The sequence below is a fragment of the Anoplophora glabripennis genome, unplaced genomic scaffold (assembly GCF_000390285.2).
Source record: "Anoplophora glabripennis isolate ALB-LARVAE unplaced genomic scaffold, Agla_2.0 scaffold47, whole genome shotgun sequence".
NCBI lineage: Eukaryota > Metazoa > Arthropoda > Insecta > Coleoptera > Cerambycidae > Anoplophora > Anoplophora glabripennis.
This window is the reverse complement of record NW_019416342.1, coordinates 976,971-998,759: the sequence shown is the minus strand read 5'-3', so window position 1 is coordinate 998,759 and position 21,789 is coordinate 976,971. Positions and strand designations below refer to the sequence as shown.

The 21,789-nt window shown below is 30.3% G+C and overlaps 1 protein-coding gene across 2 annotated transcripts in view; it reads right to left on the bottom strand.

Annotated features, from left to right (window-relative positions):
* Positions 1-19,735, bottom strand: part of LOC108906478 (monocarboxylate transporter 9-like) — a 34,561-nt gene extending 14,826 nt beyond the window's left edge. Inside the window, exons 1-2 of one of the 2 annotated variants that reach the window (XM_018709750.2) lie at positions 19,329-19,735; positions 4,408-4,681 (exon numbers count right to left, since the gene is read on the bottom strand). In XM_018709750.2, coding sequence (XP_018565266.1) covers positions 4,408-4,681; positions 19,329-19,400 — 346 coding nt within the window. In that variant the 5' untranslated portion in view covers positions 19,401-19,735. The remainder of the gene's footprint in view (positions 1-4,407; positions 4,682-19,328) is intronic. The other variant, XM_018709749.1, reaches the window with a different exon arrangement.
* Between the last annotated feature and the right edge of the window lie 2,054 nt (positions 19,736-21,789).

Below are 21,789 nucleotides of genomic sequence, written 5' to 3'. Positions count from 1 at the left end.
TTCAAATGCCAAATGAATTCGACAATGCATCAGAAAGTTATATACACATCGATACATTCTAGAAGAATATTGATGAAAGGTACTGTAGAACTCTTACCCTCGAACATGCAACAGCCATTTGTTTTTTTATACATGGTGTTCTACAAAGTCTATGACGAATTTTGCCAGATGGTAGCTGGATTAATTTCAAACACTTTTTCTTATACGAACATGGGTCCAATTCGTTTTTGTTTAGAAGTTACAAGCATTTAAAAAATATTACTTCATATTTCAATCAAAATTAACAAATTTGGACCAATTCTTGTCTGGTTAGCTGCATCCTGAATTATTTCAAGTAACTGCTGACGGGCAGTGATTTCAACATGGTAGACATACGTCATAGACATAGACATACGTCGCCATAAATAAAAGTCCAAAGGATTTAGATCTGGGGAACGCGGTGGCCATCATGCTATTGGACTTTGTTAACTTATCCATTTATTCGGGAAATAACCATTTAACCAAGCAGTTACTTGTTGAAAATGCTACCCCAAACGTTTACACTGAAACGTTGCTGAAATCGTCTTGATCTAGAGAAATAGAGAAGTCTTGTATGTATTATAACAATTTTCCTTGTCAGTTACTAAATTATTTGTAATACTCAAAACGAACTTAATAGAATCTCTTAGATGATGCGATCAAGTAAAACAGAATACCACCTTTAAATGATACTCGAGCGGAAAATAGCAAGGCCCTAAGCTCCTAATCCTGCCACATCTGTCTTAATAATGAAAACAGCGGAAACTAATTGGCACTAAATCTGCCTCAAGCAGATTATTTTCGTTTTACATGTAAATTCATTCTTTGTGTTCTAATTAGCGAAATTATGTACTTATATAAGCTCCGTCGTCTAAAAAATTGATTGAGTAAATACTAAAACAGCTTTAAGTAATTTTTTTATATTTTTTAAAAATCGAATTATCATGTTCTTTCAATTTACCAAAACTACCCACCCTTGTTCCTATTTTGTTGAAACTGTTTCAATCTGTAAAGAACATGTCTAGAAGTAGAAATATTTCTTACAATGTTTTAAAAGCTACTGAAAATATATTAAAATGAAGAATATAGAAGAAGATATAATATTTTGACACAACAGAACCATCAATCAAAATTATTAGGGATTATATTTTTTCGAATCTATAACAAATCAAAACAAAACCATAAATTCCAATCCATCGGATTTATTATTTTTTAGCAGGATAACTAAATTGCTTCGATAACAATCGTCTATTCTATGAGTGTAATAGTACTTGAAAAGTTATTTGCACAATGATACCAACATAAACAGTTAAATAGCATATTAATTAAAATATCAGAATATAGACACAATCAACACAGAGTAAATAAATTCGAAATTGCATATTTTGTGTTAGAATATAACCGCTCTACACAAATTAATAAGTAGAGCAATATAGAGAGGCTTCATAAATGATTACAAGCCTCGTGATCGGTAATTTTATTTCCATTATGTTGGCAATTAAATTTCGGTAAAATTAAAAGTTATTAAAACGAGATCAAAACTTCAGTAGGTACTTTCAGTGACTATTTAATACTATTTGGATTCTGACAAGAGGTTTTGTAAGCTACGCAACCCTACGCTCAAAACAATTTTATGTTGGAAACGGGCATGATTATATATGAACTGTTTTAGATAATAAAATATGTTTAACATAACATTTCCGTACTAAAACTTCCTGCCTCACTTATTTTTAAGGCCAAACTGAGGATGAGTTATTTCAAACACCTGCGTCCACGTGATCTAGAGCTGTTTGGGCACCAAAATGTGTCGTGCAGTACTCGTGACGATTATATATTTCTATTTAAATTGCAAATAAGCCGAGGAGGTCACAAAGAGGAATGTTTACGCTCGTACACAGCGTCTAGTATTTTATGTGACGTTCCACCTCGTGTGGGCCGTCCGTGAAGGAGTCTTGATAATTTTTCCTGTTTTGAAGCGATCTTGAGAATTTTATTTTCTTCGATTCCCTGAAATACATGGTGTTAATGAACTTATGTCCAAAATTTAAAGGGTGAACAAGGAACAAAAACTGAGTTAACTAATGTCAAAAACTTGTATAGGAAGTTTAAGGTCATAGAGAAAAAAGCTAATTAAAAATGTGTTAAAACTGTTTTGGAACTGCCGAAATACATCTATTTTATCGCGGCGAGTACTTAAAACAAATTCTGTAACACTTTTTATGGACTGTATTCGAAAGTCAGTTTGCAATACATTGTTGTAGTGATTGCTGTAATTGTAATACGATTCGAAAGAATGTGGCAATGTTGCAACGCGTACGAGCAAATTGGATACGTCGCGTTGAAGCTTGTGTGCAAGCAAATGGTGGATACATCGAACATCTTCTATGAAAATCAGCAGTTCTCAAAAGCTGGCTCCTTGCAATGTTGAGGTAAGTCAGATTTTAAAATTACATTTTACGCAACACAAATCCGTGTATTTATTTACCTCATTTTGACAAAACGGGCATGTGGCAAACATATTTGACATAAGTTCATTAACACCCTATATATTGATCGACTCGAAAGGTGGAAAGAAACAGTCCGAAAAGTAAAAGCTCTGGATGAAGCAAATAAGGTCAGTATCATGATAAACATACACTAAAATACTAATAAATTGTTTCGTATTCTCAAAATTAAAAAAAAGAAAAACTATTTCGGAAATTGGTGAATTATGAAAGCTGAGTTAACAATATTAACACCCTCTTAACACTTCAAACAGGTTCCACCGTGTACTGCTCTCTAGATTCGTAAAAAAACAAAATGGCAAGTGTACACAAGCTGTTGACATGCGGATAATTGGCAAATATACACATCTTACATAGAACCTTTAGAAATGTTTGACGAGCTATTTGTCGTGCCCTCATATTTCTCATCTGTATAGCGTATGTATCACACAACTTTGCGGTTTAGATTTTGTGACCGCATCGTATGAAGTCAGTTTTAAATTCCATATAGATATAGTTAAACTACAGCAGTAGATAAGAGTATATAGACAGCAACAGATAAGAGTATATAGAAACATCTTAAAAAATTAATTAAATAATAAAAAGCAGATTGCTTGACGACTAAAATCTAAATTCCAGATAACAATACTACTTAAAAATAAATACGTAAATATTATCAAATTGAGCTATAATTAATTATGATTTAGACATCAGATCCAACTACTTTTATTTTTCACTTACTAATAAATATTCAACTACTCTATACTTTACTTGTATTAACTGCTCCCACTATCCATGTCATTGTACACGTTTGCCTCTGATCTGAAGCTCCGCATCGATCAATTTATTCGATATGTATCTAGCGGCACCCTAATGCCTGCCCTGTCGGTAAGGTGAATAATTCAGATTTTTTACTATGTGCATTTAATAATTGTCATTTGTGCGTGTTTGAGTAGCATTGCGTATTGGCGACGTTTATCACTTAATATTAATTGTGTAGGGAAAATGACCGTTCAACGTCTACTGTTGACAGTGGACAGTACGAGAAATTGTTGAGGCAAGAACTATATGTTAATATATTTGCTGGTAACTCCTGATATGTACCAGATAAAATTTTACATATGTTTTCCAAAATGATGTATCCTGGATTTTTTCCCAACACTCTTTGCGTTTTTTTCTTTTATCGTACTACTAACTGGGCATATTTATTGGCATCATATATATATTTTTTAACACACGGCGAATACATTTTACAGCAGACGTAAAAAAGAAAGGTATCGACACAACACCAACTACTAAAAGGTTCCGTAAATAACTGAACAGTTCAAAACGCGAGTCAGCTGTGAAGGCCACCGACCCTTGCGCCGGCTCTGTTAGACTCTGCACGTGCACTAAGCCTACTAATAACTCTTATTACTATTTTTATATATCATGGGAATTGATTTTTAAAGAATACATACCAAGTGTTTCGTAAAATATTTCGCATTATTATTATTATTATTTTTACAATACCTGCCTTAAAGGCGATTATCAATAATTTTTTAAACGTAATTATACATATACTTTTTTATTTAATATAGTAGAGATTTTTTTCCGAATACAAGGATACATGAAAATTTTATTTTCTGACGAAAACATACCCGTGCTATGACGTGATGTGATAATAACATATTTCTATTTAGATGGCATTTATCTCTATGATAATTTAGTTGTTTTCATGATATATTTAACAATTTTGTTGGACGGCTCGAATTAATACCAATTACTACATTTTTCGTAAATTCTTTCACAAATATCGTGGAAAAAATCAAAGGTAAACAGGTGAGCAATATTATATTGCATAAATTGGGTCAAGAAAATTAATTAATGATGAAATTGTGACTTGTACCACATTTTCTTAACTTACCTGTAACACAACTGTATCCGAGTATAATCTGCCAGATCTCCGTTGAAAAACTACAGCAGATCATGCCGGTTCCAACGCACAGTATTCCAAATATGGTGATAGTCCTTACACTGAATTTTCTCATGAGAGGACCGACCAAGAGGCCGGAAAAATTAGTAACTAGCACACTACCCGACATGACTAACATGATTCCCGTGGCTTTCCCATCAGCCATAGCTTCCAACTCTTCACCGAAAATCAGACCGAAATTGGCGAAGAGGGCTTGATTGACCATCTGGAAGAGACAAAAAAACAATCGTATAATAAGTTATAAGCAAATGTGAGCATTACTGCGACATTAAGTGCAAAAGAGAAGCATTTCTATAGGCTTTTATTGATTCCAGCAAAGCATATCAGTACTTTGTCCGATATAAAATGCCTTGTTATGTTTTAAATTCTTAGGAAAATATCGGTGCTATCAGTGTTCTATGTAAGGTTTCCGAGTTCTTTAAAAATAAGGCTTCTTTAAGATACGTAATGATTTGAATTTCATGCTGGTTTCTGTATAAACGTCTTTAGAATTAAAATAAACGTTGGATGATAAACGCTTAATTTATATGTGACTGACTTGCTAATTAATACAAGGCAGTGCGTGTACTGTTTTCTACAACTTTTGAGTACCTTCCAGAATTATGTATACTGCCGTTGATATACGTAATAAACTGTCTAAAATGCAGTAACAACCTTTTCAATTTTATGGTTGCCAGTAATAGTTACAGAACAAGTCTTAAAATTTTTACCCACAGAATATCGACTCCTGTTTTACATGATTAGGTGTTGGGGAAAAATAAATAATTAATAAATGAATAAGCAGAACATCAAGGATTTTATTTGTGTGCTTCCTTTTGTTCTACACGTTTTACTTTTCAAGATTTCAGTATCTAAAAATACCAGAAATTTGACTATTTCTCGGCCAGGGATATGGCCACCTTAATCAAAATTCTACAAGAGGTCCAAAAACTTCCAAATCGTATCACCTAACAGATAAAAAATAGTTGTCATTATTGCCCGAAAGAGGAAAATGTTATGAACGGATTTTATCAACTTTGTAGGAGTTTCAAGTTTAAAAAAACACTCTGAATAACACCAAAATGTATAGATGGAAAGCAAAAATTCACACCCCCAATTCAAAAAATTTTCACGAAATTTAAGGCCATCTAGCGGCCAAACAAAGCGATTTCGGATATAGGTGAGTTAGCCTAAATTTGCCTATTTTGAGTCCATTATGGGACACAATGTATACGTAAAAATATTTAGAATACTATATTTTACATAAAAAATCGTTATCGTAGATCAAATTTTAATGTAGTGGCAATAATTTTGACTGTACTTGATTATTTTGTACGAAATCTCAACAGATATATGTATTTATCTCAAAAACATTATTTTGAGTGCTCTAGACATCTGATTAGTTCAAATTCAAGGACCTACGCCTATTGCTTCACGTGACTGTGACAATGAGGTTGTTTTTTTCAAATATTTTCAAAGCATTTTCAATACTGAAATTTGATGGAGTACGTAATTTTTTACAATGATTTCAGTAAGTTGCATAGATTCCAAATATGTAAAATATATTTTTAAATTATGTATGCACTGTATACAAAAAAAAATTAATTGTAAATGAACTGTAACTCATTTGAAAAGACAGTTAAAAATTGTGTGTGTCTTACAATCGCAACATATTGACAGTGTACTGAAATTATTAGGAACAGTTTTCAAAAAAATGTCTTGAAATAAGTGGTTACTTATAGAAATTTATGCGATGTAAATTTTCCATACCGTTATTTGTTAATGATGAGTTTTAATAGGTAATACCACTAGTACTTTAAAAAACATTTAATAGCGATAATAATAAAACGACTTTCATCGTTGTCTTAGCAATTAGCCTGCATAAGTACAAAGACACCGCGTATTTGAAGTTAAAACTGTTTGATGATTTTAAAAATATATTTTTTCTAATAACTAGTCAAGTTAATTTAGATAAAATTTTTCGCAATTTAAATAATTATCTGTACAAGGATGTAACTCAAAATCCAAAATTTATCTGGAGATGTATATGATATGCGAAGGGCAACTGATAATTAAATAGTATTAAAGCCAAAACATTTTGAAGTTTCTACAATTAAAATTACTTTAATCATAGAATGAACTACAAACGTATTTCGATGTTATCTTCTATGGACGAGATAAAATTTTATTTTACGAACTTTTAAGTTGTATTTTGCATATGACGTTATAATACATGTACTTGAAACTAGTTAATTAATTTTTTGAGACTTTTAACAATACTATAAGACTATAAGAGGTAATAAATAAGTGATTATTTTGTTGAAATAGATTATGCAATGTTGCAACATGGCAGCTTGCTACTCATGCTACAAAACTGATGTGCTAATATAGACTTTTGTATTATTCAGAATAACCCTGCGTTGGTTACATTTTAAATTATTGATTCGTATTTAGAATTGTAATAATCCAGGAAACTCGAATGAAAAAAGTAAACGCGGTTGCCCAACGCATATTACTTTCAGAGTAATTCTATTTTCAGAGTAATAAAAGGTATAGTTGTAAAAAATATCAGTTTTCTAGGACAATTTCAACCAGTATTAGAGCTGAGCAGAAAATAAAGCATAACACGTTTGTTTCACATGCACGGATATGACACGAAACGACAAGTTTAAGCTGGAAACTGATGTCGAGGAATTAAACATACAGAGATGAACTAGTTCTCTTTGTACACCATACACAAATGCACTTGTATCAAATTGTTGTACCTGTATGTTAGGAAATTGAAATCATTTTGCAAACGACAACTGAAGGATGATATTAATGCCTATTCATGGAATCAACAGACGGGACTCTTCTTTTTCACTCATGGAATAAAGTCTGTGCAAGGCAGGTGGCTCAATTGTGTTGTAGTTAGGGGAGAGTACATTGAAAAATTTCACAAACTATTTTAAGATTTTAAGCACACCTATATTAATCACATACGTCACTATCTGTATATCAGCTAATGTTACATTTTTTTAAAATAATTATCTAACTCCTTACATCTTTAAATAGTAACGACTAAAATATGTACTTAAATTAAATATATAACATTTTAAGTAGGTATACGAGATGAACCCAAATTAATTTGTGGGCAAACCTTGAACAGAATTAACTAATCTAAAAAATATCATAAAAGATCACGTTTCTGTCATGCACGCCTATGATGAATTTTCATTAGATTCATTCAACGAGCTTCAATTTTTATCAAGACTATCCGTATCACAATTATTATATACCGGGTGGGGCATTTACCTTGTGACAAAATAATATCTCGGTTGGACTCGATTATTTCGAAAAAAGTTTCAGACAAAGGTCCATATTACGACTTAGGTACTACGAAAAACGAAAAAAAAAAACAACTTTTTGTTCTTATTATTTTTTCGGTTTAACTCGTATTTTGGCCATAAAGAACAAAAAAACAAGAATATTGAGACAACGGAGTACCTTGTTGGAATCACTTTTAAAAAAACCATGTGTCATACAAAAGTTGTAGGGTGAAAAGTGGGCGATCTTGACATGACCTCGAAAATGACCTTGACCTTGACTTAAAGGTCGTTAAATTCAAAATTTAAAAGCATAACGAAGCAAGAAATTGTCACTTTGGTATCAACCGAGTCTCAGGAAAATCTTCGTTCTCGCATATATCAGCAACAAAATACATTTTCGTAAATTCTATAAAAAAAGCGATATCTAATTAAAACATCGTTAACTGATAGTAATTATTATATATTTGAATAAATTGCCTTAATGAGAAAGACTGAATTAATTTTACAGATAAAAAAATGTCAAAAAAATATTAATTTATATCACGACATTTTTGGAAATGAATTAATAAATGTACGAAAACGTTGAATGTCGATTTTGTTTACGTTTTATATTTTACTGTAGTTTATTCACTATTGATTCAGTTAACAAATGGTTAACAAATGTCACTTAATATATCAATAATAGATAAAGCAAGTGAAAGTGTTGTTAAATAAATATTTATACAGAGTACTTGTCACCGGAAATTCTAATTTCTGGTACTAATCGGAAATTTTCGACCAATAAAATATTCATATGCCAAATAGTACAATATTGGCTTTAGATTAGATAGTTATAAACGAAAATATATATTTGTTTATTTACAACAAATCTATAATTAAATATGTCAGCACCCCTTATCTTTTTATCTGATTGTATAACAGCAAACACCGCTTGGAAATAAAAGATACACTATAAACAAAATGACAACTTAGTGACATAAAAATTTGAAAAGTTTTAAATAAAACACAAATTTTAATTTTAAACGAATATATGTATGTATTTCCAGTTTTTTATACAAACAGAATTTTACTTACATACGACGCAAAAATTAAAAAAAAAGTTAAACTATAGGATAATTAGTTTAGAAAATGAAATATGGGAATAAATTTTAATTTTAAACTGCTTTTGATAATGAAACTTTTAATATTTTATGAGGCTCTACCTATAAAGAAAATATTTTTTTGACTACGTATTTTTTAAAATAAATTCGTCTCGAATTACTTCTTAACCTAGTATCACCGATTTCGTTTTTATTTGACTTATTTATTTCTGCATGAAATTTTTGAATTCATTTTTTATTTAGACCAGAATTCCAGATATATTTTCCTGTAATAAAATTCAATGAATAAAAATATAACAAATTTTCATAAAAGAAACATACCTGTACAAAGTACCTATATTTTGATTTAACCAAAATTTCGGCATAAAGCAAATAATAAAGTATAAAAATTAACATAAATGTAAATTTACTTAAAAATATACCTATATATTTAAAGTTTTTATGTGATTCTGAGTCGTCTAGTCACATATCTGATGTTTCTGAATCTTCTAATTCCATAGCAACAAGCCCTTTGTCATCCTGATTATGAATTTTTTTCTAAAAGAGAAAATGATCTGATGATGTATATTAAAATAATTTCTAAAGGTTCTTTCATTAAATATAAACAAAGCGACTGTATCCTGGATTGTAACAAAAGTTAAATTTTTCCGCATTTTTCTAATTTTTGTCGGCAAAATATTTCTTAAGATTTCCAGATCTCTGGAAGAAACCTTTCGAAGTCAGCTCCTTAGCGTGTCGGGCCTCCTGCGATAGCGGGGTAGTGGGCTTGGCCACTCTAACTATACGCTTCTAAGATATGAGATAACTGAACGTAACATTATGTGATAAAACTGCATCTTTAAAGTGGCACATATCTGTGTGCCAGTCAAAGTTTACACGAACTATTTCCGTCAATATACCCACCTAATTAAGAAAATTTTCAACGATCTCTGTCTATTAAAATTCTTTAAAATTATAAAAATGTAAACAACTGATGATAACTACAGCGATTGTTTGAATTTAAATAAATTAAGTTAATCGAAAATGACATATTTTCTTATTTCGCAATTGGTGAAAAGAGCCATTGCCTCATAACATAACCAAGAGTTATCACGAAGATAACCATTTGACCAGTTTATTTATATAAATAGATGTACACTAAGGGCATCAGTAGTTTTCGGCTGATTTATTTTTGATTGATGTCAAATTATAGCAATGAACATAATCTGAACAAGATAAAAAAATTAAAAACATAAATATGTAGGTACTTGACAAAACTATGCGTATTGAACTTCTACATACCAATTTTTTTTCTATATACTTATTTAAGTTTAGTATCTCTCTCTCTCCCGGGAAAAATCACATGTATTTTTATTATTCTGTTTGTTTCTGTATTATCTAAATCAATTATGTCCCAACAAAATGGCAGAGTATTTTTAATATTTGGTCTTGCCTAGAAGGCCATTCGCCAGTCTCGTGTTCATTAAGTAATAAAATTAGAAATGTCAGACTACCCGGCGATAATAACAAAATAAAAACATAACAATCTTAATATACGCTTATGATCTTGCGATTCAAGGCATTTTTTATCTTTATCTTGCTGTTATTTTCCATTTTACACTTTTCTAAATTGTTTGTTTGGTTTGCTAGGTAAGGAATGTTATACATAGCTGAAGCATGAGGATATGGTAAATCACCGATTTCAGATAAGGCATAACTAATACTTTTTATATGCAACATTTGTTATAGAATACCTATACCTTTTTATTTACTTTTTATATACATAATAAATAATAATAAAGAAAACGTAATTTTGTTTAATATATTTTTTCAAACTGTATTAGTTGTTTAATTAAAAAGTTTATATAAACAATTAGAATATTATCAGTCAATATCTCATCAGTATCAAAGAAATTTATTGAATTAATGATCATTCATACTACATCTATTCCAACATAAAGAGATTAATTTTATCAGTATTGGGCTATAATCTATCAGCTGGAAACATAATGTCTCCTATCTTTGATCATTAAAATAATCCCCATCAAAAAAATCGAAAACCCCATTTGAACTAAAAAAGAGAAGCGGATCTATGTCAAGAATTTTCACCACAACATATAGTTAATATAAAGTACAGGCAAAAATGGCCTCAAGTAACGAGGTAGGTACCTATAATTGAAATTAAATAAATAAAAATTGTTTAGGACTTTTTTGTGACATCCTGATATTATTAATCTATTTTTTGTTAAATACATTGTTGATAAATATGCTACATATAAAAAAGTATTTAGACTCATATGAAGTACTTTGATCTTTGCCAAAATTATAATAATCATCCACTTCTCTGAATTTTTAACCCAATGCACAAAAGATACTGAAAATTCTATTGTTTTTTATTAGTTTTTTTTTTGTTTTTGTGGCAAATTTTCTGCATTGTCAGTAAATGTTATTATTTTTCATCAGATTTTATGACCTGCATTTACTCCTGCTTCTTGCTTACAAATTTTCTGCGGGCGCCCATGTAAATTTTACCATCATTAAAAATAAAAATTTAGCACTTTAGGGCAAGCAGGTTGATTATTCCAATCCAGGCAGTTTGATAACCAAATATAACTCATGACTTTCCAATGGAATTCTATGTTTCAACTTCCTATAACATCCGTTTCTATACCATTTATTTTATCGCATATTTATCTAGCATTATATCCGTTCTGAAGTGGCAAACAAAAAAGAAATTATATACAGTTCTTATTGTCTTAAATACATTTCGATTTAATTTAGGCAAGTACCTATTTCTGATGCAATGAGATAAAAAGGGTGAAAAAATGAACGAGGATGTTATATTTTTAACTCTTATATTAAACATATACTATTAAATATTAATTTCTTATTAAGATTATCTAAAAACGATACAAAGGAATTTTTACATTAATAAAATTCCTTTGAAGATTTAATTTAGAATTTGGAAACACTAAAAATATTCTACACGTACACGAATATTACTTTTGGCTTAAGATGAGAGGTGATATTACAGCCAACTATTTTTTACAAACAGCTACAATAGTTTTCCCGTATTTCTATAAATAATAATTGGATTAGCTACCAGTTTTTTAGAACAGATAAGTCATAAGTAAATGTATGTAAAAAACAACGACCGTTATCATAGTTTACAAATAAAGTAGATATTTGTGAACTTTCATTTACGTATTCTGTTTAAAAAGAATGATGATAAATTTCTATGAAAAAAAATTAATATATTTAATTTTACTTAGAAACTAACGTTGTCATTTGCTACTGCATAATATAGAAGCTATTACCATAATTGTTAGATTATTGCAAATAAATCTATAATATAATGGACAATTGGCATTATCATGTCAATCGATGTATCTTCAAGATCACTAAATAGGCTTTCTTCTTCTAAGCCGATTACATTAAGTATTTCTGACAGAAAAAAAAATAACATTTAACATTTAAGAACACCCTAAAAACAGTTAAAATTTATCATTTCTCTCCTCGAAGCAATAATTACAGTTTTTCTTAATAATTATAATTATTAAAAATAAAAAATAACTGAAAAAAGAGTTATGGATAAAATTAATTAATGAAATTATATCAACTCCGTTGATATCGAATTTTCAAAAAGTGTCTTACTATTATTTTTATTAGTAGAATTACCCCTATTTTATTTCATTTTATTCATGATTATTTTTTACAATGTTTTTGGTTACAGCGAAAAGACGAAAATAACTGGAATTTAGTTAATTCAAATTATATTTAACGAATTATATCAGAAACACTGTTGGCACTGCATCTTTAAACCGAAATTTAACCAGAATTCACTGAGAAATTGTTGATATATTCTTAAATTTTGTTCATGAATTTATGGTCGATAATTTTATGTTCTAGACATAACGGCATAATAATTCATTCAAAGGTTGAACACAACTGACGCTACTATCTAAAATTTGTAGATGCAACCGATCTAAAACAATATTGTAGCGAAATAAGGAATGTGATGCATATCTTAACGTGCGTGAAGTTAGAAGATCATGACTAATGGGATGCTATCACAATTTAAAATTTGATTCACATCTCAATTTATGTAATGAGTTTAAAGCGCTGTAGAAAGTTTAGAAGTGAATCATCTACAGCAGAAGCACAACAACACTGATAACCAGAATCACCATTTACGTATATTTAAATTGGACCCCACCCCCTCTTATACATTCTTAGAATCTACCTATTAAATTTGGCGTAAGAAAATTTGAATTAGTCATCTTTCCAAAATGATTATCTTAAGGGCCCCATATTCTTTAGTGTTTTCCGCAAAGACAAATAATTTCAAACATTTAATAACTGAATAATCTAAAGCTTATCAAATAATAGGAATGTTATGTCATGCCACCGGAGTATTTTCAAAGACGCCGCAGTAAAACGAATAAACAGGTGCAAAAAACGATCAAACCATCAAGGTTTTAGGTACTGAAATCTACGAAAATACTAAGTTTTTTATATATAATTCCACATGTAAATATTCTTATAACATTTACTTGCTTAGTCCTACATATAAAATTGTTTACTTTTATTTATAAGTACGTGAAAATAATTCTTAAAATGTGGGGTTAGCATAACAGCAAACGCATGTTTTACAAACGCTTTTTTTTAGTTATTATTTTATTTGAGTAAATTTAAATGGTAACAATGAATAAACAAAACATCAAGGATTTTATTTTTGTGCTTACTTTTGTTCTACACGTTTTACTTTTAAAGATTTCAGTACCTAAAAACGCCAGAAATTTCACTATTTCTCGGATTTCTAGGCTACTCCAATGCAGTGGCGTAGGCAAGAGGAGATTTCGAAGCTCATGGCAAGTAATTCCTGTACATTGTTTTGCCTGCTTTCAAATTCTAACCTATGAAGAAGCTCTATATATGCCATTAGGTGCTTATAAAACAGTTTATAAAGAAATATTACCATTCTTAACGACACTACGGGTATAGAATGTTGTTTGTCCAATATCTCCATTAAACTATCTGGAATAGTTGTGTAAAATTGTATATTTTTTATTATTATATCGACTTATTACTGACGTGGTTGATTGATTATATTAGGGGTATATGGTATGAGATATGCTAACAAATCAGTCTCAGTACGTCAAATTTTGTGATCAAATTTAACAGTATGACGATTTATAAGTGATTCATGCACATCTAAAGTAACTTTTGATATACATCGCAGTGTATGTACGTTATATGAGATAATTTAGACAACCTTTCTTATCAATGAACGCGTTAAACTTGCCTATATGACGTTTTATAAATGACGCAGAGTCTTAGGCAGTTTGTGATATATACCGCATCGTGTATAACCCACTTAAGATCTCTGGATAGTTTTGTACTTAATCATAAGCCGGGGAAAATAACAATGGCGATAACCAGAACTGTTATTTACGCAATTATATATAATTCTGCTCTATAATTTTATGCAACCTGCTTAATTATAGTAACTCTAGACTAATCGAGTTAGTCACGGTTCACTGTTTCAGAGACATTCTTCTGTTAAATTGGACGAATGGCAAATCAGACTACCAGAAACATTAATAAGTTTACTCAAAGGCTGATTACATTTTTAACAAACAGTAGAATGTCACGCAACAGATGATTTCATAATACGCATCTTCTGAAAATGTTAAGAGTAAAAAGTACAAAATTAAAATGAAATACACGTAGAAACATCATAAATACGCAAATATTTGGAGATATTTTACATAATACAATAAAATAACTGAATTTATGTATAATTATGGCTGTGTTCTTCAGTCAAACAATTCGTTGCCAAATATTCCCAATCTGACCAACACAGCCTATGTATATCAATCATTGGCGAAGATATTGTGAAAGATATCTTGATTAAGAACGCCAGAACTTCGACTTCGCTGAATATTTTGTAAATTTATTCTTTAAATTTTATTCGTAACAATAAATGGGAAATAAACTTAAAATTACTACATAATTGAATAATAAAAAAAATAACTCTGCTCGAGCTGTTCATTTCACAATTTGTTGAATACCAATTTTAAATACATTAAATATATCATTAAAAATAAAATGTATCATTAAAAATAAAATGTATCATTAAAAATAAAAAATATGGATGAAGTGGTAAGGGGTAAATTTCTACGCCACTGAATTTTTCTAATGGTTACATTCTATTTAAAATTATATTTGTTATAAAAAATTCATACGCATATTTTTTGTGAAACAGAGATTATTTTATTTATTTAACAAATAGACTAAAAAAATAATAACTCGAATGAAATGGAAGAAGACTTTTGTCTTTCAAATTAATTTACCGATTTCCCAAAACACATTCTACATATTATATCTTAAATTTTAAATAATGTACTACTGAATTTTTGGATGTAAATTTTGTTTTGTTTGTCTGATAATTTATTGTTTTGTTTATAGTAATTTATGATAAACTTTTGTTATTGAGACTTCAGTTTAAACTATATGATTTATAATTCCTTCTGGTTTAGTATGAGCGTATATATTTTTATTTAATTTATCAGTTTGCATGGTGTTATCTGCGTGGATTATAAATTAAATTTATAAAATAAACACATTTTGTTATTTGTCCCCTGTAGCCTCAATACAAAGGAAAACTTATATATTTTCCTTTACGTCCATTACTCACTCATTTGTTTAATTTATAATTAAATGTTTTAATAAAAGTAAGACAAAGAATCCAAATCAGTAAAAAGTTTTTTAAGCCAATTCAAATAAACTCCAAAATTCTTCTAAAAATCTGCTTGAAATGAAGGCAAATACTGTTCTTCGACACCCAAAATCCATGTGGTGCGCCATGATATCGCGAAACAACTACTCTACTGCCTACATGTCTCAACGGCTGTTACACTTGTTGCTGTTTATGAGAGTATACATCTTTTGCATAGCTAGATTTCTGGTATTTATCGTTTGAATTCATTGGATAAGATTTTTAGAAAAAATATTGAATATATTCGAAATAGATTAAATGCCTTTAAGATAAAGTAAAAAACATATTATTAAAAAATATCACCTTGACTGGAAAAAAATATTTTTAGACATTTGGCACTTAGCCCTCGTTTTCATGTCTCGTTTGTTTTCAAGGAAGCCAATTGGCATATATTCAAAAGGACAAAGGTGAAACAGGCTAGTCAACTGGCAAAAACTTCAGGTCTAGGGAGTCCGCTTATCTTAGTCAGCGCTGATTTAGTTTCTCAAAAATTTAAGACGCAGAACGATTCTACTAACTGCTACTGAAATTAAAACTCATTAGGTGCTACAGCTGAAAATGTGTTCGGTGATAATTAGCTAAGCTAATAAAGAAGTTCTTTAAATATATTTGCCAAAACCAGAAATATAAATTATTCTTCTATAAATAAAGTCATACTCGCTGGCTCATGGTTAAACAATAAAAAGACAGTAGAACTTCAACTCTATCATTTTTACGTAATTTTGTTATAGTATAATATTACAATATTACTTAATATTTCAAGAAAATCGATCTCTCTGCAAAATTACATTTAAGTGATAATAAAAACGAACTAAATTGTACAAATAGATTTTATTGATCTGCGAACTATTTAACTAATGTAATATGATTGATTTTGATTAGTATACATTTATTATCTTTCCATGAGGCCAATCTCAACGAAATAAGTAGGTAGATGATACACACTAGCAAAAACTTTCCACTCATATATCTTATTATCATGTGGAGTTTGATAGATTTTCATTACTTTTCATATCTCAAATTTAAAATTATAAATTATCTAACTAAACATTGTAACAAAACTACGAATTATTTATGTAGATTTACTACGAAGATAAATAGCTTCGTAATTTATTTACGTAGACGAGTATACCACTATTAAAGGTACAAGTTGCAATTTGGGTACCTACTAATAGCAATTAGATTAGTAAATAACGTGTACTATATTCACAATCTAATCGCACGATTAGTTTGTCCTTACAATTTATCATTTGTCACATGGATAGCCCATATTTTGTTATAGTAAAAATAATTATTATTTCTTGCAATTTGAATTCTTCAGAAACCTAAAATGTTTACAGGATTGTTGTAAAATTTGAATTTTTAAGCAAAAAGTTACCACGAACAGGGGTCCGGAAACAGAAATTTTTTTAAGTAATTCCGAAGCAACTCATCAGATCCAAATAAAACTCGCTAAACGTCTTTAAATTATCAATTGTGGTAATCTAAAAGAAGAATAGTTAATTTCGCATTCACAGTGACAGAAATTTAGTGGTAATTAAGGGTTTTTTATTTGTCAAAAATTGTCCATAACATTCTTGGTAAAAGAGAATCTTAAAACGCAAACATCGATAATCTTTACTGTCCCAAAGAAATTCGCAATAAACATTTTTATGTATTTTGATGACACGGATTTCGAATATCAAAAGTGCCTTGATTTCTTTTAAAACTTTGTTGAATCATTACAGCAATTAAAATAAGGAGAAAATAAATGATAAAAACGAGGATAAAAATATTAATGTTAAAATTATAGTGTATGGATTTTTTCGTCAGTTCTTTAATTTCCACATGCTTTAAATACAGCATTAAAGAATTCCACCACCAATATTCTTACTAGGTAACATCTTATCTTTTTTAAATTGGACAATAAATCAATAAAATTCGAATGCCTTTTTGATTTTTGAAATATTTATTATCAAAGTCCATAAAAATATGTACATATTACCAATTTTCTCTGAACATTTTCAGTATTGAATAAAAGTACCTTTTTTCAATCGTTTAACATGTTCTATCTCGTTATTGTTAGCTTAATTTTATAATTCTGGCAAAGCATAAGATTAATTATATTGTTAAAAGCGGTTTTAAATTTTGCAACTATTTGATGCCACGAGCGACTGGCGTGCTATGATTTTTCATATCTATTAGTTCATTTTTCAGAAAAACGTGTTAGACATTTTTTTATCGAAAATATAAGACTGCAGGATTATTCTACGCCCCTCGATTATAGTGTATCAAATTTGAACATAAAATATCTTATTTTCCTAGGCGCCGATAATATCTTCAAATATGCAAAATAAAATTTTGTGGTGCCACGAAATCAAAAACAGAACACCGTAGAATTATTCTACTTCTCCAAAATTGTCATGTCATTAGGCGGTTTTTACACTAAAAACCAGACATATTGAATGTAACTGTTGTATGCCATACAAAATTGTAATACATCTCATAATTTTGATAATTTAATTTTATAAATTTGGTGTTAAACAGAAAAAACAACAGAGTTAATGATCTAGTACTGAGTCGGTATATTTCTACAGAAACGAAAAATGTCAGTTACAGTTGCATTCAAGTTTCATTTAAATCTGAGCAATCTTTTTGGAGTTATTATACTTAAAAAATATGTTGGTTATTCATAAACAGGGTGTTCCTAAATAAGTGTCGCAACGGAAAACTGTAAATTCCTCTTGAAAAAAGAAACATTCCTTTCCTCTTCCATTTTTCTCTCCGGGCTTTCGTTTTCGAGATACACGGTGTCAAAACTTCAATTTTTTTTAAATTTTTTGCCAATATCTTAGGAACCGTTTGAACTACAGGACTGAGTTTTTGTACACGTATTACCACTATTAATAGCTACTTTTTCGCACCCTTTCTGAATTCATTGAACGTGCCAGTGGTGGAGATTTCAAAGTATCGTAAGGATTTTCCCCCCCTAACTTTTACGCCACTGGAAAAATTAACATTTGACATCAAATTCTGAAGCGCCAATGAATTTTACACAAAAATAGTTCTCTTGGTTCATCGCTCTAAAGTCAATCGTTTTCAAGAAAAATGACTTTTTATGAACAAAACCAAATATTTTGCTAACGTTTCGAAAATCTTTTGTAATTTAAAGATGGGTAGTAATAATTAAAAATTTTAACGAAATTTAACAGCATTTGCAACAAGTAGCTGTTAATAGTGGTAATGTGTGTACAAAAGCTCAGTCTTGTAGTTCAAACGGTTTCTAAGATATTGGCAAAAATCTGAAAAAAAGTTTTGACACTGGGTATCTCGAAAACGAAAGCCTGGAGAGAAAATGGAAGAGAAAAAGAATGTTTCTCTTTTCAAGAGAAATTTACAGTTTTCCGTTGCGACACTTATTTAGGAACACCCTGTATATATCACTCCGGTAACTAATAAACGATTTCCAAACCATGTCCATAGAAGACTTTTTGCTTTAAATCCTATCTCCTATTTTAGTTTGACACTTTTAAAAACACCATAATGGTTTTCAACAAATAATTTATAACAAAAAGTTTCAATAAAACCTTAAGTGTCGATTAAAACATTAAATTTACAAGTAGCAGGTATCAAAATTTTGTCCTGGTGTCCTTTTTTTTCGTGGAGGGTGGAAAAGTGTTATTTGCTCTAAAATGCAACGCAAAAGCGCGAACAAAAAAGTCTTACGTTTATCAGGGCTGCCCCCAGCACCACCATCCATCCCCATCCGCCATCCGGGGGAGTACCAGTAGTCTCCATGATGACAACTTAATTCGAACGAACCGTCCGCAAACCAAATCACTTCACAACAGTGCCAACGGACCACTGTTTACATTTTTTTGTGATCGACAGTCTATACGACAATATATACACTTCACTCCGTCCGCGAATCAGATGGGCGGCTCGATAGCTAGATAAGAGATTAGAACGAGTTGGAAAAACAAGCTCGCAGTGAGCGAGAAAAAATCTGATAAGGTTTTATCGATTCGTAATTCGACGGACGGTCATGATACATTTCGTTCACTCGTCGCTCGCTTAAAGCACAATAACGTTGACGTTAGCGTATTCGCCTTGGATACATTCCTAATTAGCCGCTGAATTTGTTGTGGTAATTATAAATTTCACGTGCCTCGCGCTCGCTGTTCGTCTGTACAGTTATGCTTTTTCTTGGGCATTCTCACGCACTCGTGTCTCTGGTGAGGTGCGGACAACGTCCCCTGGACTAACTATATCCTTGAATTGTGAAAGCAATCCGTGTGCGACGAGTGTACCTTTCTTTGTCGTATCCTATTTTGATCCGTACGTGGGTTCTAGGTGGAAGCTTGCAGCTTTTTTACTAGAACTTACTAGCACGTTGCCTTCGCGTGTTGGAAAATCAGAATAGATCGTTATATTTGGAGTTTTCGAGTAGGAAATTTCGACTTTTATCGAGAAAACTCAACTGAAGTCTCGAAATTTCTGCTACAATTTAGAAATATCACTTTAAATTTCCAGTATAGTTCCAGAAAATTATCCACACTTTTACTTTTTATCAAGAAATTTCAAATTTACTTTTTACACTCAAAACTGCAGCTCAATTTCAAAATTTCATCTTTAAAATCATATTCTTTATGGTACAATTCTGGTAATATTAATAATCCAAAAATGTGTCTAGAAGTTGTTCCAAATCAGTTTCTTTACATTTAAAATTATTTTCTATTGTAAGGGGCGTCCCATTTCGTCTGAATACCTATCACATAACTTCAATTTTTAATGGAACACTCGGTATACCGGGTGATTCAGTTTGGTATTCGCAGCGCTGTATCTCTTTTATTTTAACAAATAGCTATAATAAACCCTACATAGGTATTTTAGGTCGTCCCTCAAACTCTATCAAATGACATTTTTAGATGGTCTTCATATGTCAAAATTGCTATAGTCAACTGTTTTTGTTCAAATGGCACACTATATATTTTTTTTATCAATTTTGGATGATATTTTTTTCTGCGTTAAGTATGTATGTATGTATGTAAGGAAGTCTATAGTTCCATTAGAAACGTTGCCAGAAAAGCAGCAAAAAAGATTAACCCTACTTTTCATAGCTTTATTCTGAAAAATGATAGCCAGCTGCGGAAACAATGTTACCATGTTTTTTAAAGTAACATATTTTATTTTTAATACGATAGTAAGATAACAATTTAAAACAATGTTTAAAATGACCTCCATTTGCTTCCAAACACAGAATAGCTCTGTTTATTACTCCCTCTCTACAAACACATTCTAGTAGTTCTTCATTTAATCTCCGACATTCTACTCTTATTCCGTTTTTAAGGTCGTCAATATCATTTATGTAAGGCCAAAGAAAGAAATCTATAGAAGGGAGATCCGGAGATCTAGCAGGCCATTTAACATTTTTATCGAATGTTCTTCATCTCTTGCCCTTCTGGGTTTAAAAACTCTTCTTTTCTTTTGAAAACTCCCATCTGTCGCCAATTCCCGGCTAATTTTCCGAAAATTTTATCTGATGGAAGTTAAAAGCAGCAAACAAGATAAATACCTGGCAGCTTTAGCGTTCTTTCGGTCCTCTCCATAAATTTTTTAATTTACCATATCTAGTTTTTCTTGGTTACTGTAAGCATTCATGTGATAGTTCTAGATAGAATAGGTAGGTACAAAATGTCCATTATTTTGACAAACCGTTATTCGGAAACGTCAAAGTTCAGTTATTTCCGCAGCTGGCTATTATTTTTCAGAATAAAGCTACTGTAAGTAGGGTTAATCTTTTTTGCTGTTTTTCTAGCAATATTTCTAACGAAACTATAGACTTCCTTATATAGCTGAATGCAGAAAAAAATATCTTCCAGAATTGAAAAAATATATATATAATGTGCCATTTCAACAAAAACAGTGGACTATAGCAATTTTGACATATGTTACCATGGAGTTTGAGCGGCGATTTAAAAATACCATAGGGTTTGTTAAAGCTTTTAGAAGCTATTTAAAATAAAAAAAGATACGAGGCCGCGAATATCAAACTGAATCACCTAGTATTTATATATTTCTTGTTCCATTTCGCGTTTTAATTGACGTTTGCAATGTTCTCGAAAATATCAAATATCTGCAAGATTATAAATATGATAACAATATAACCAGTAGGTAATCTTTCACG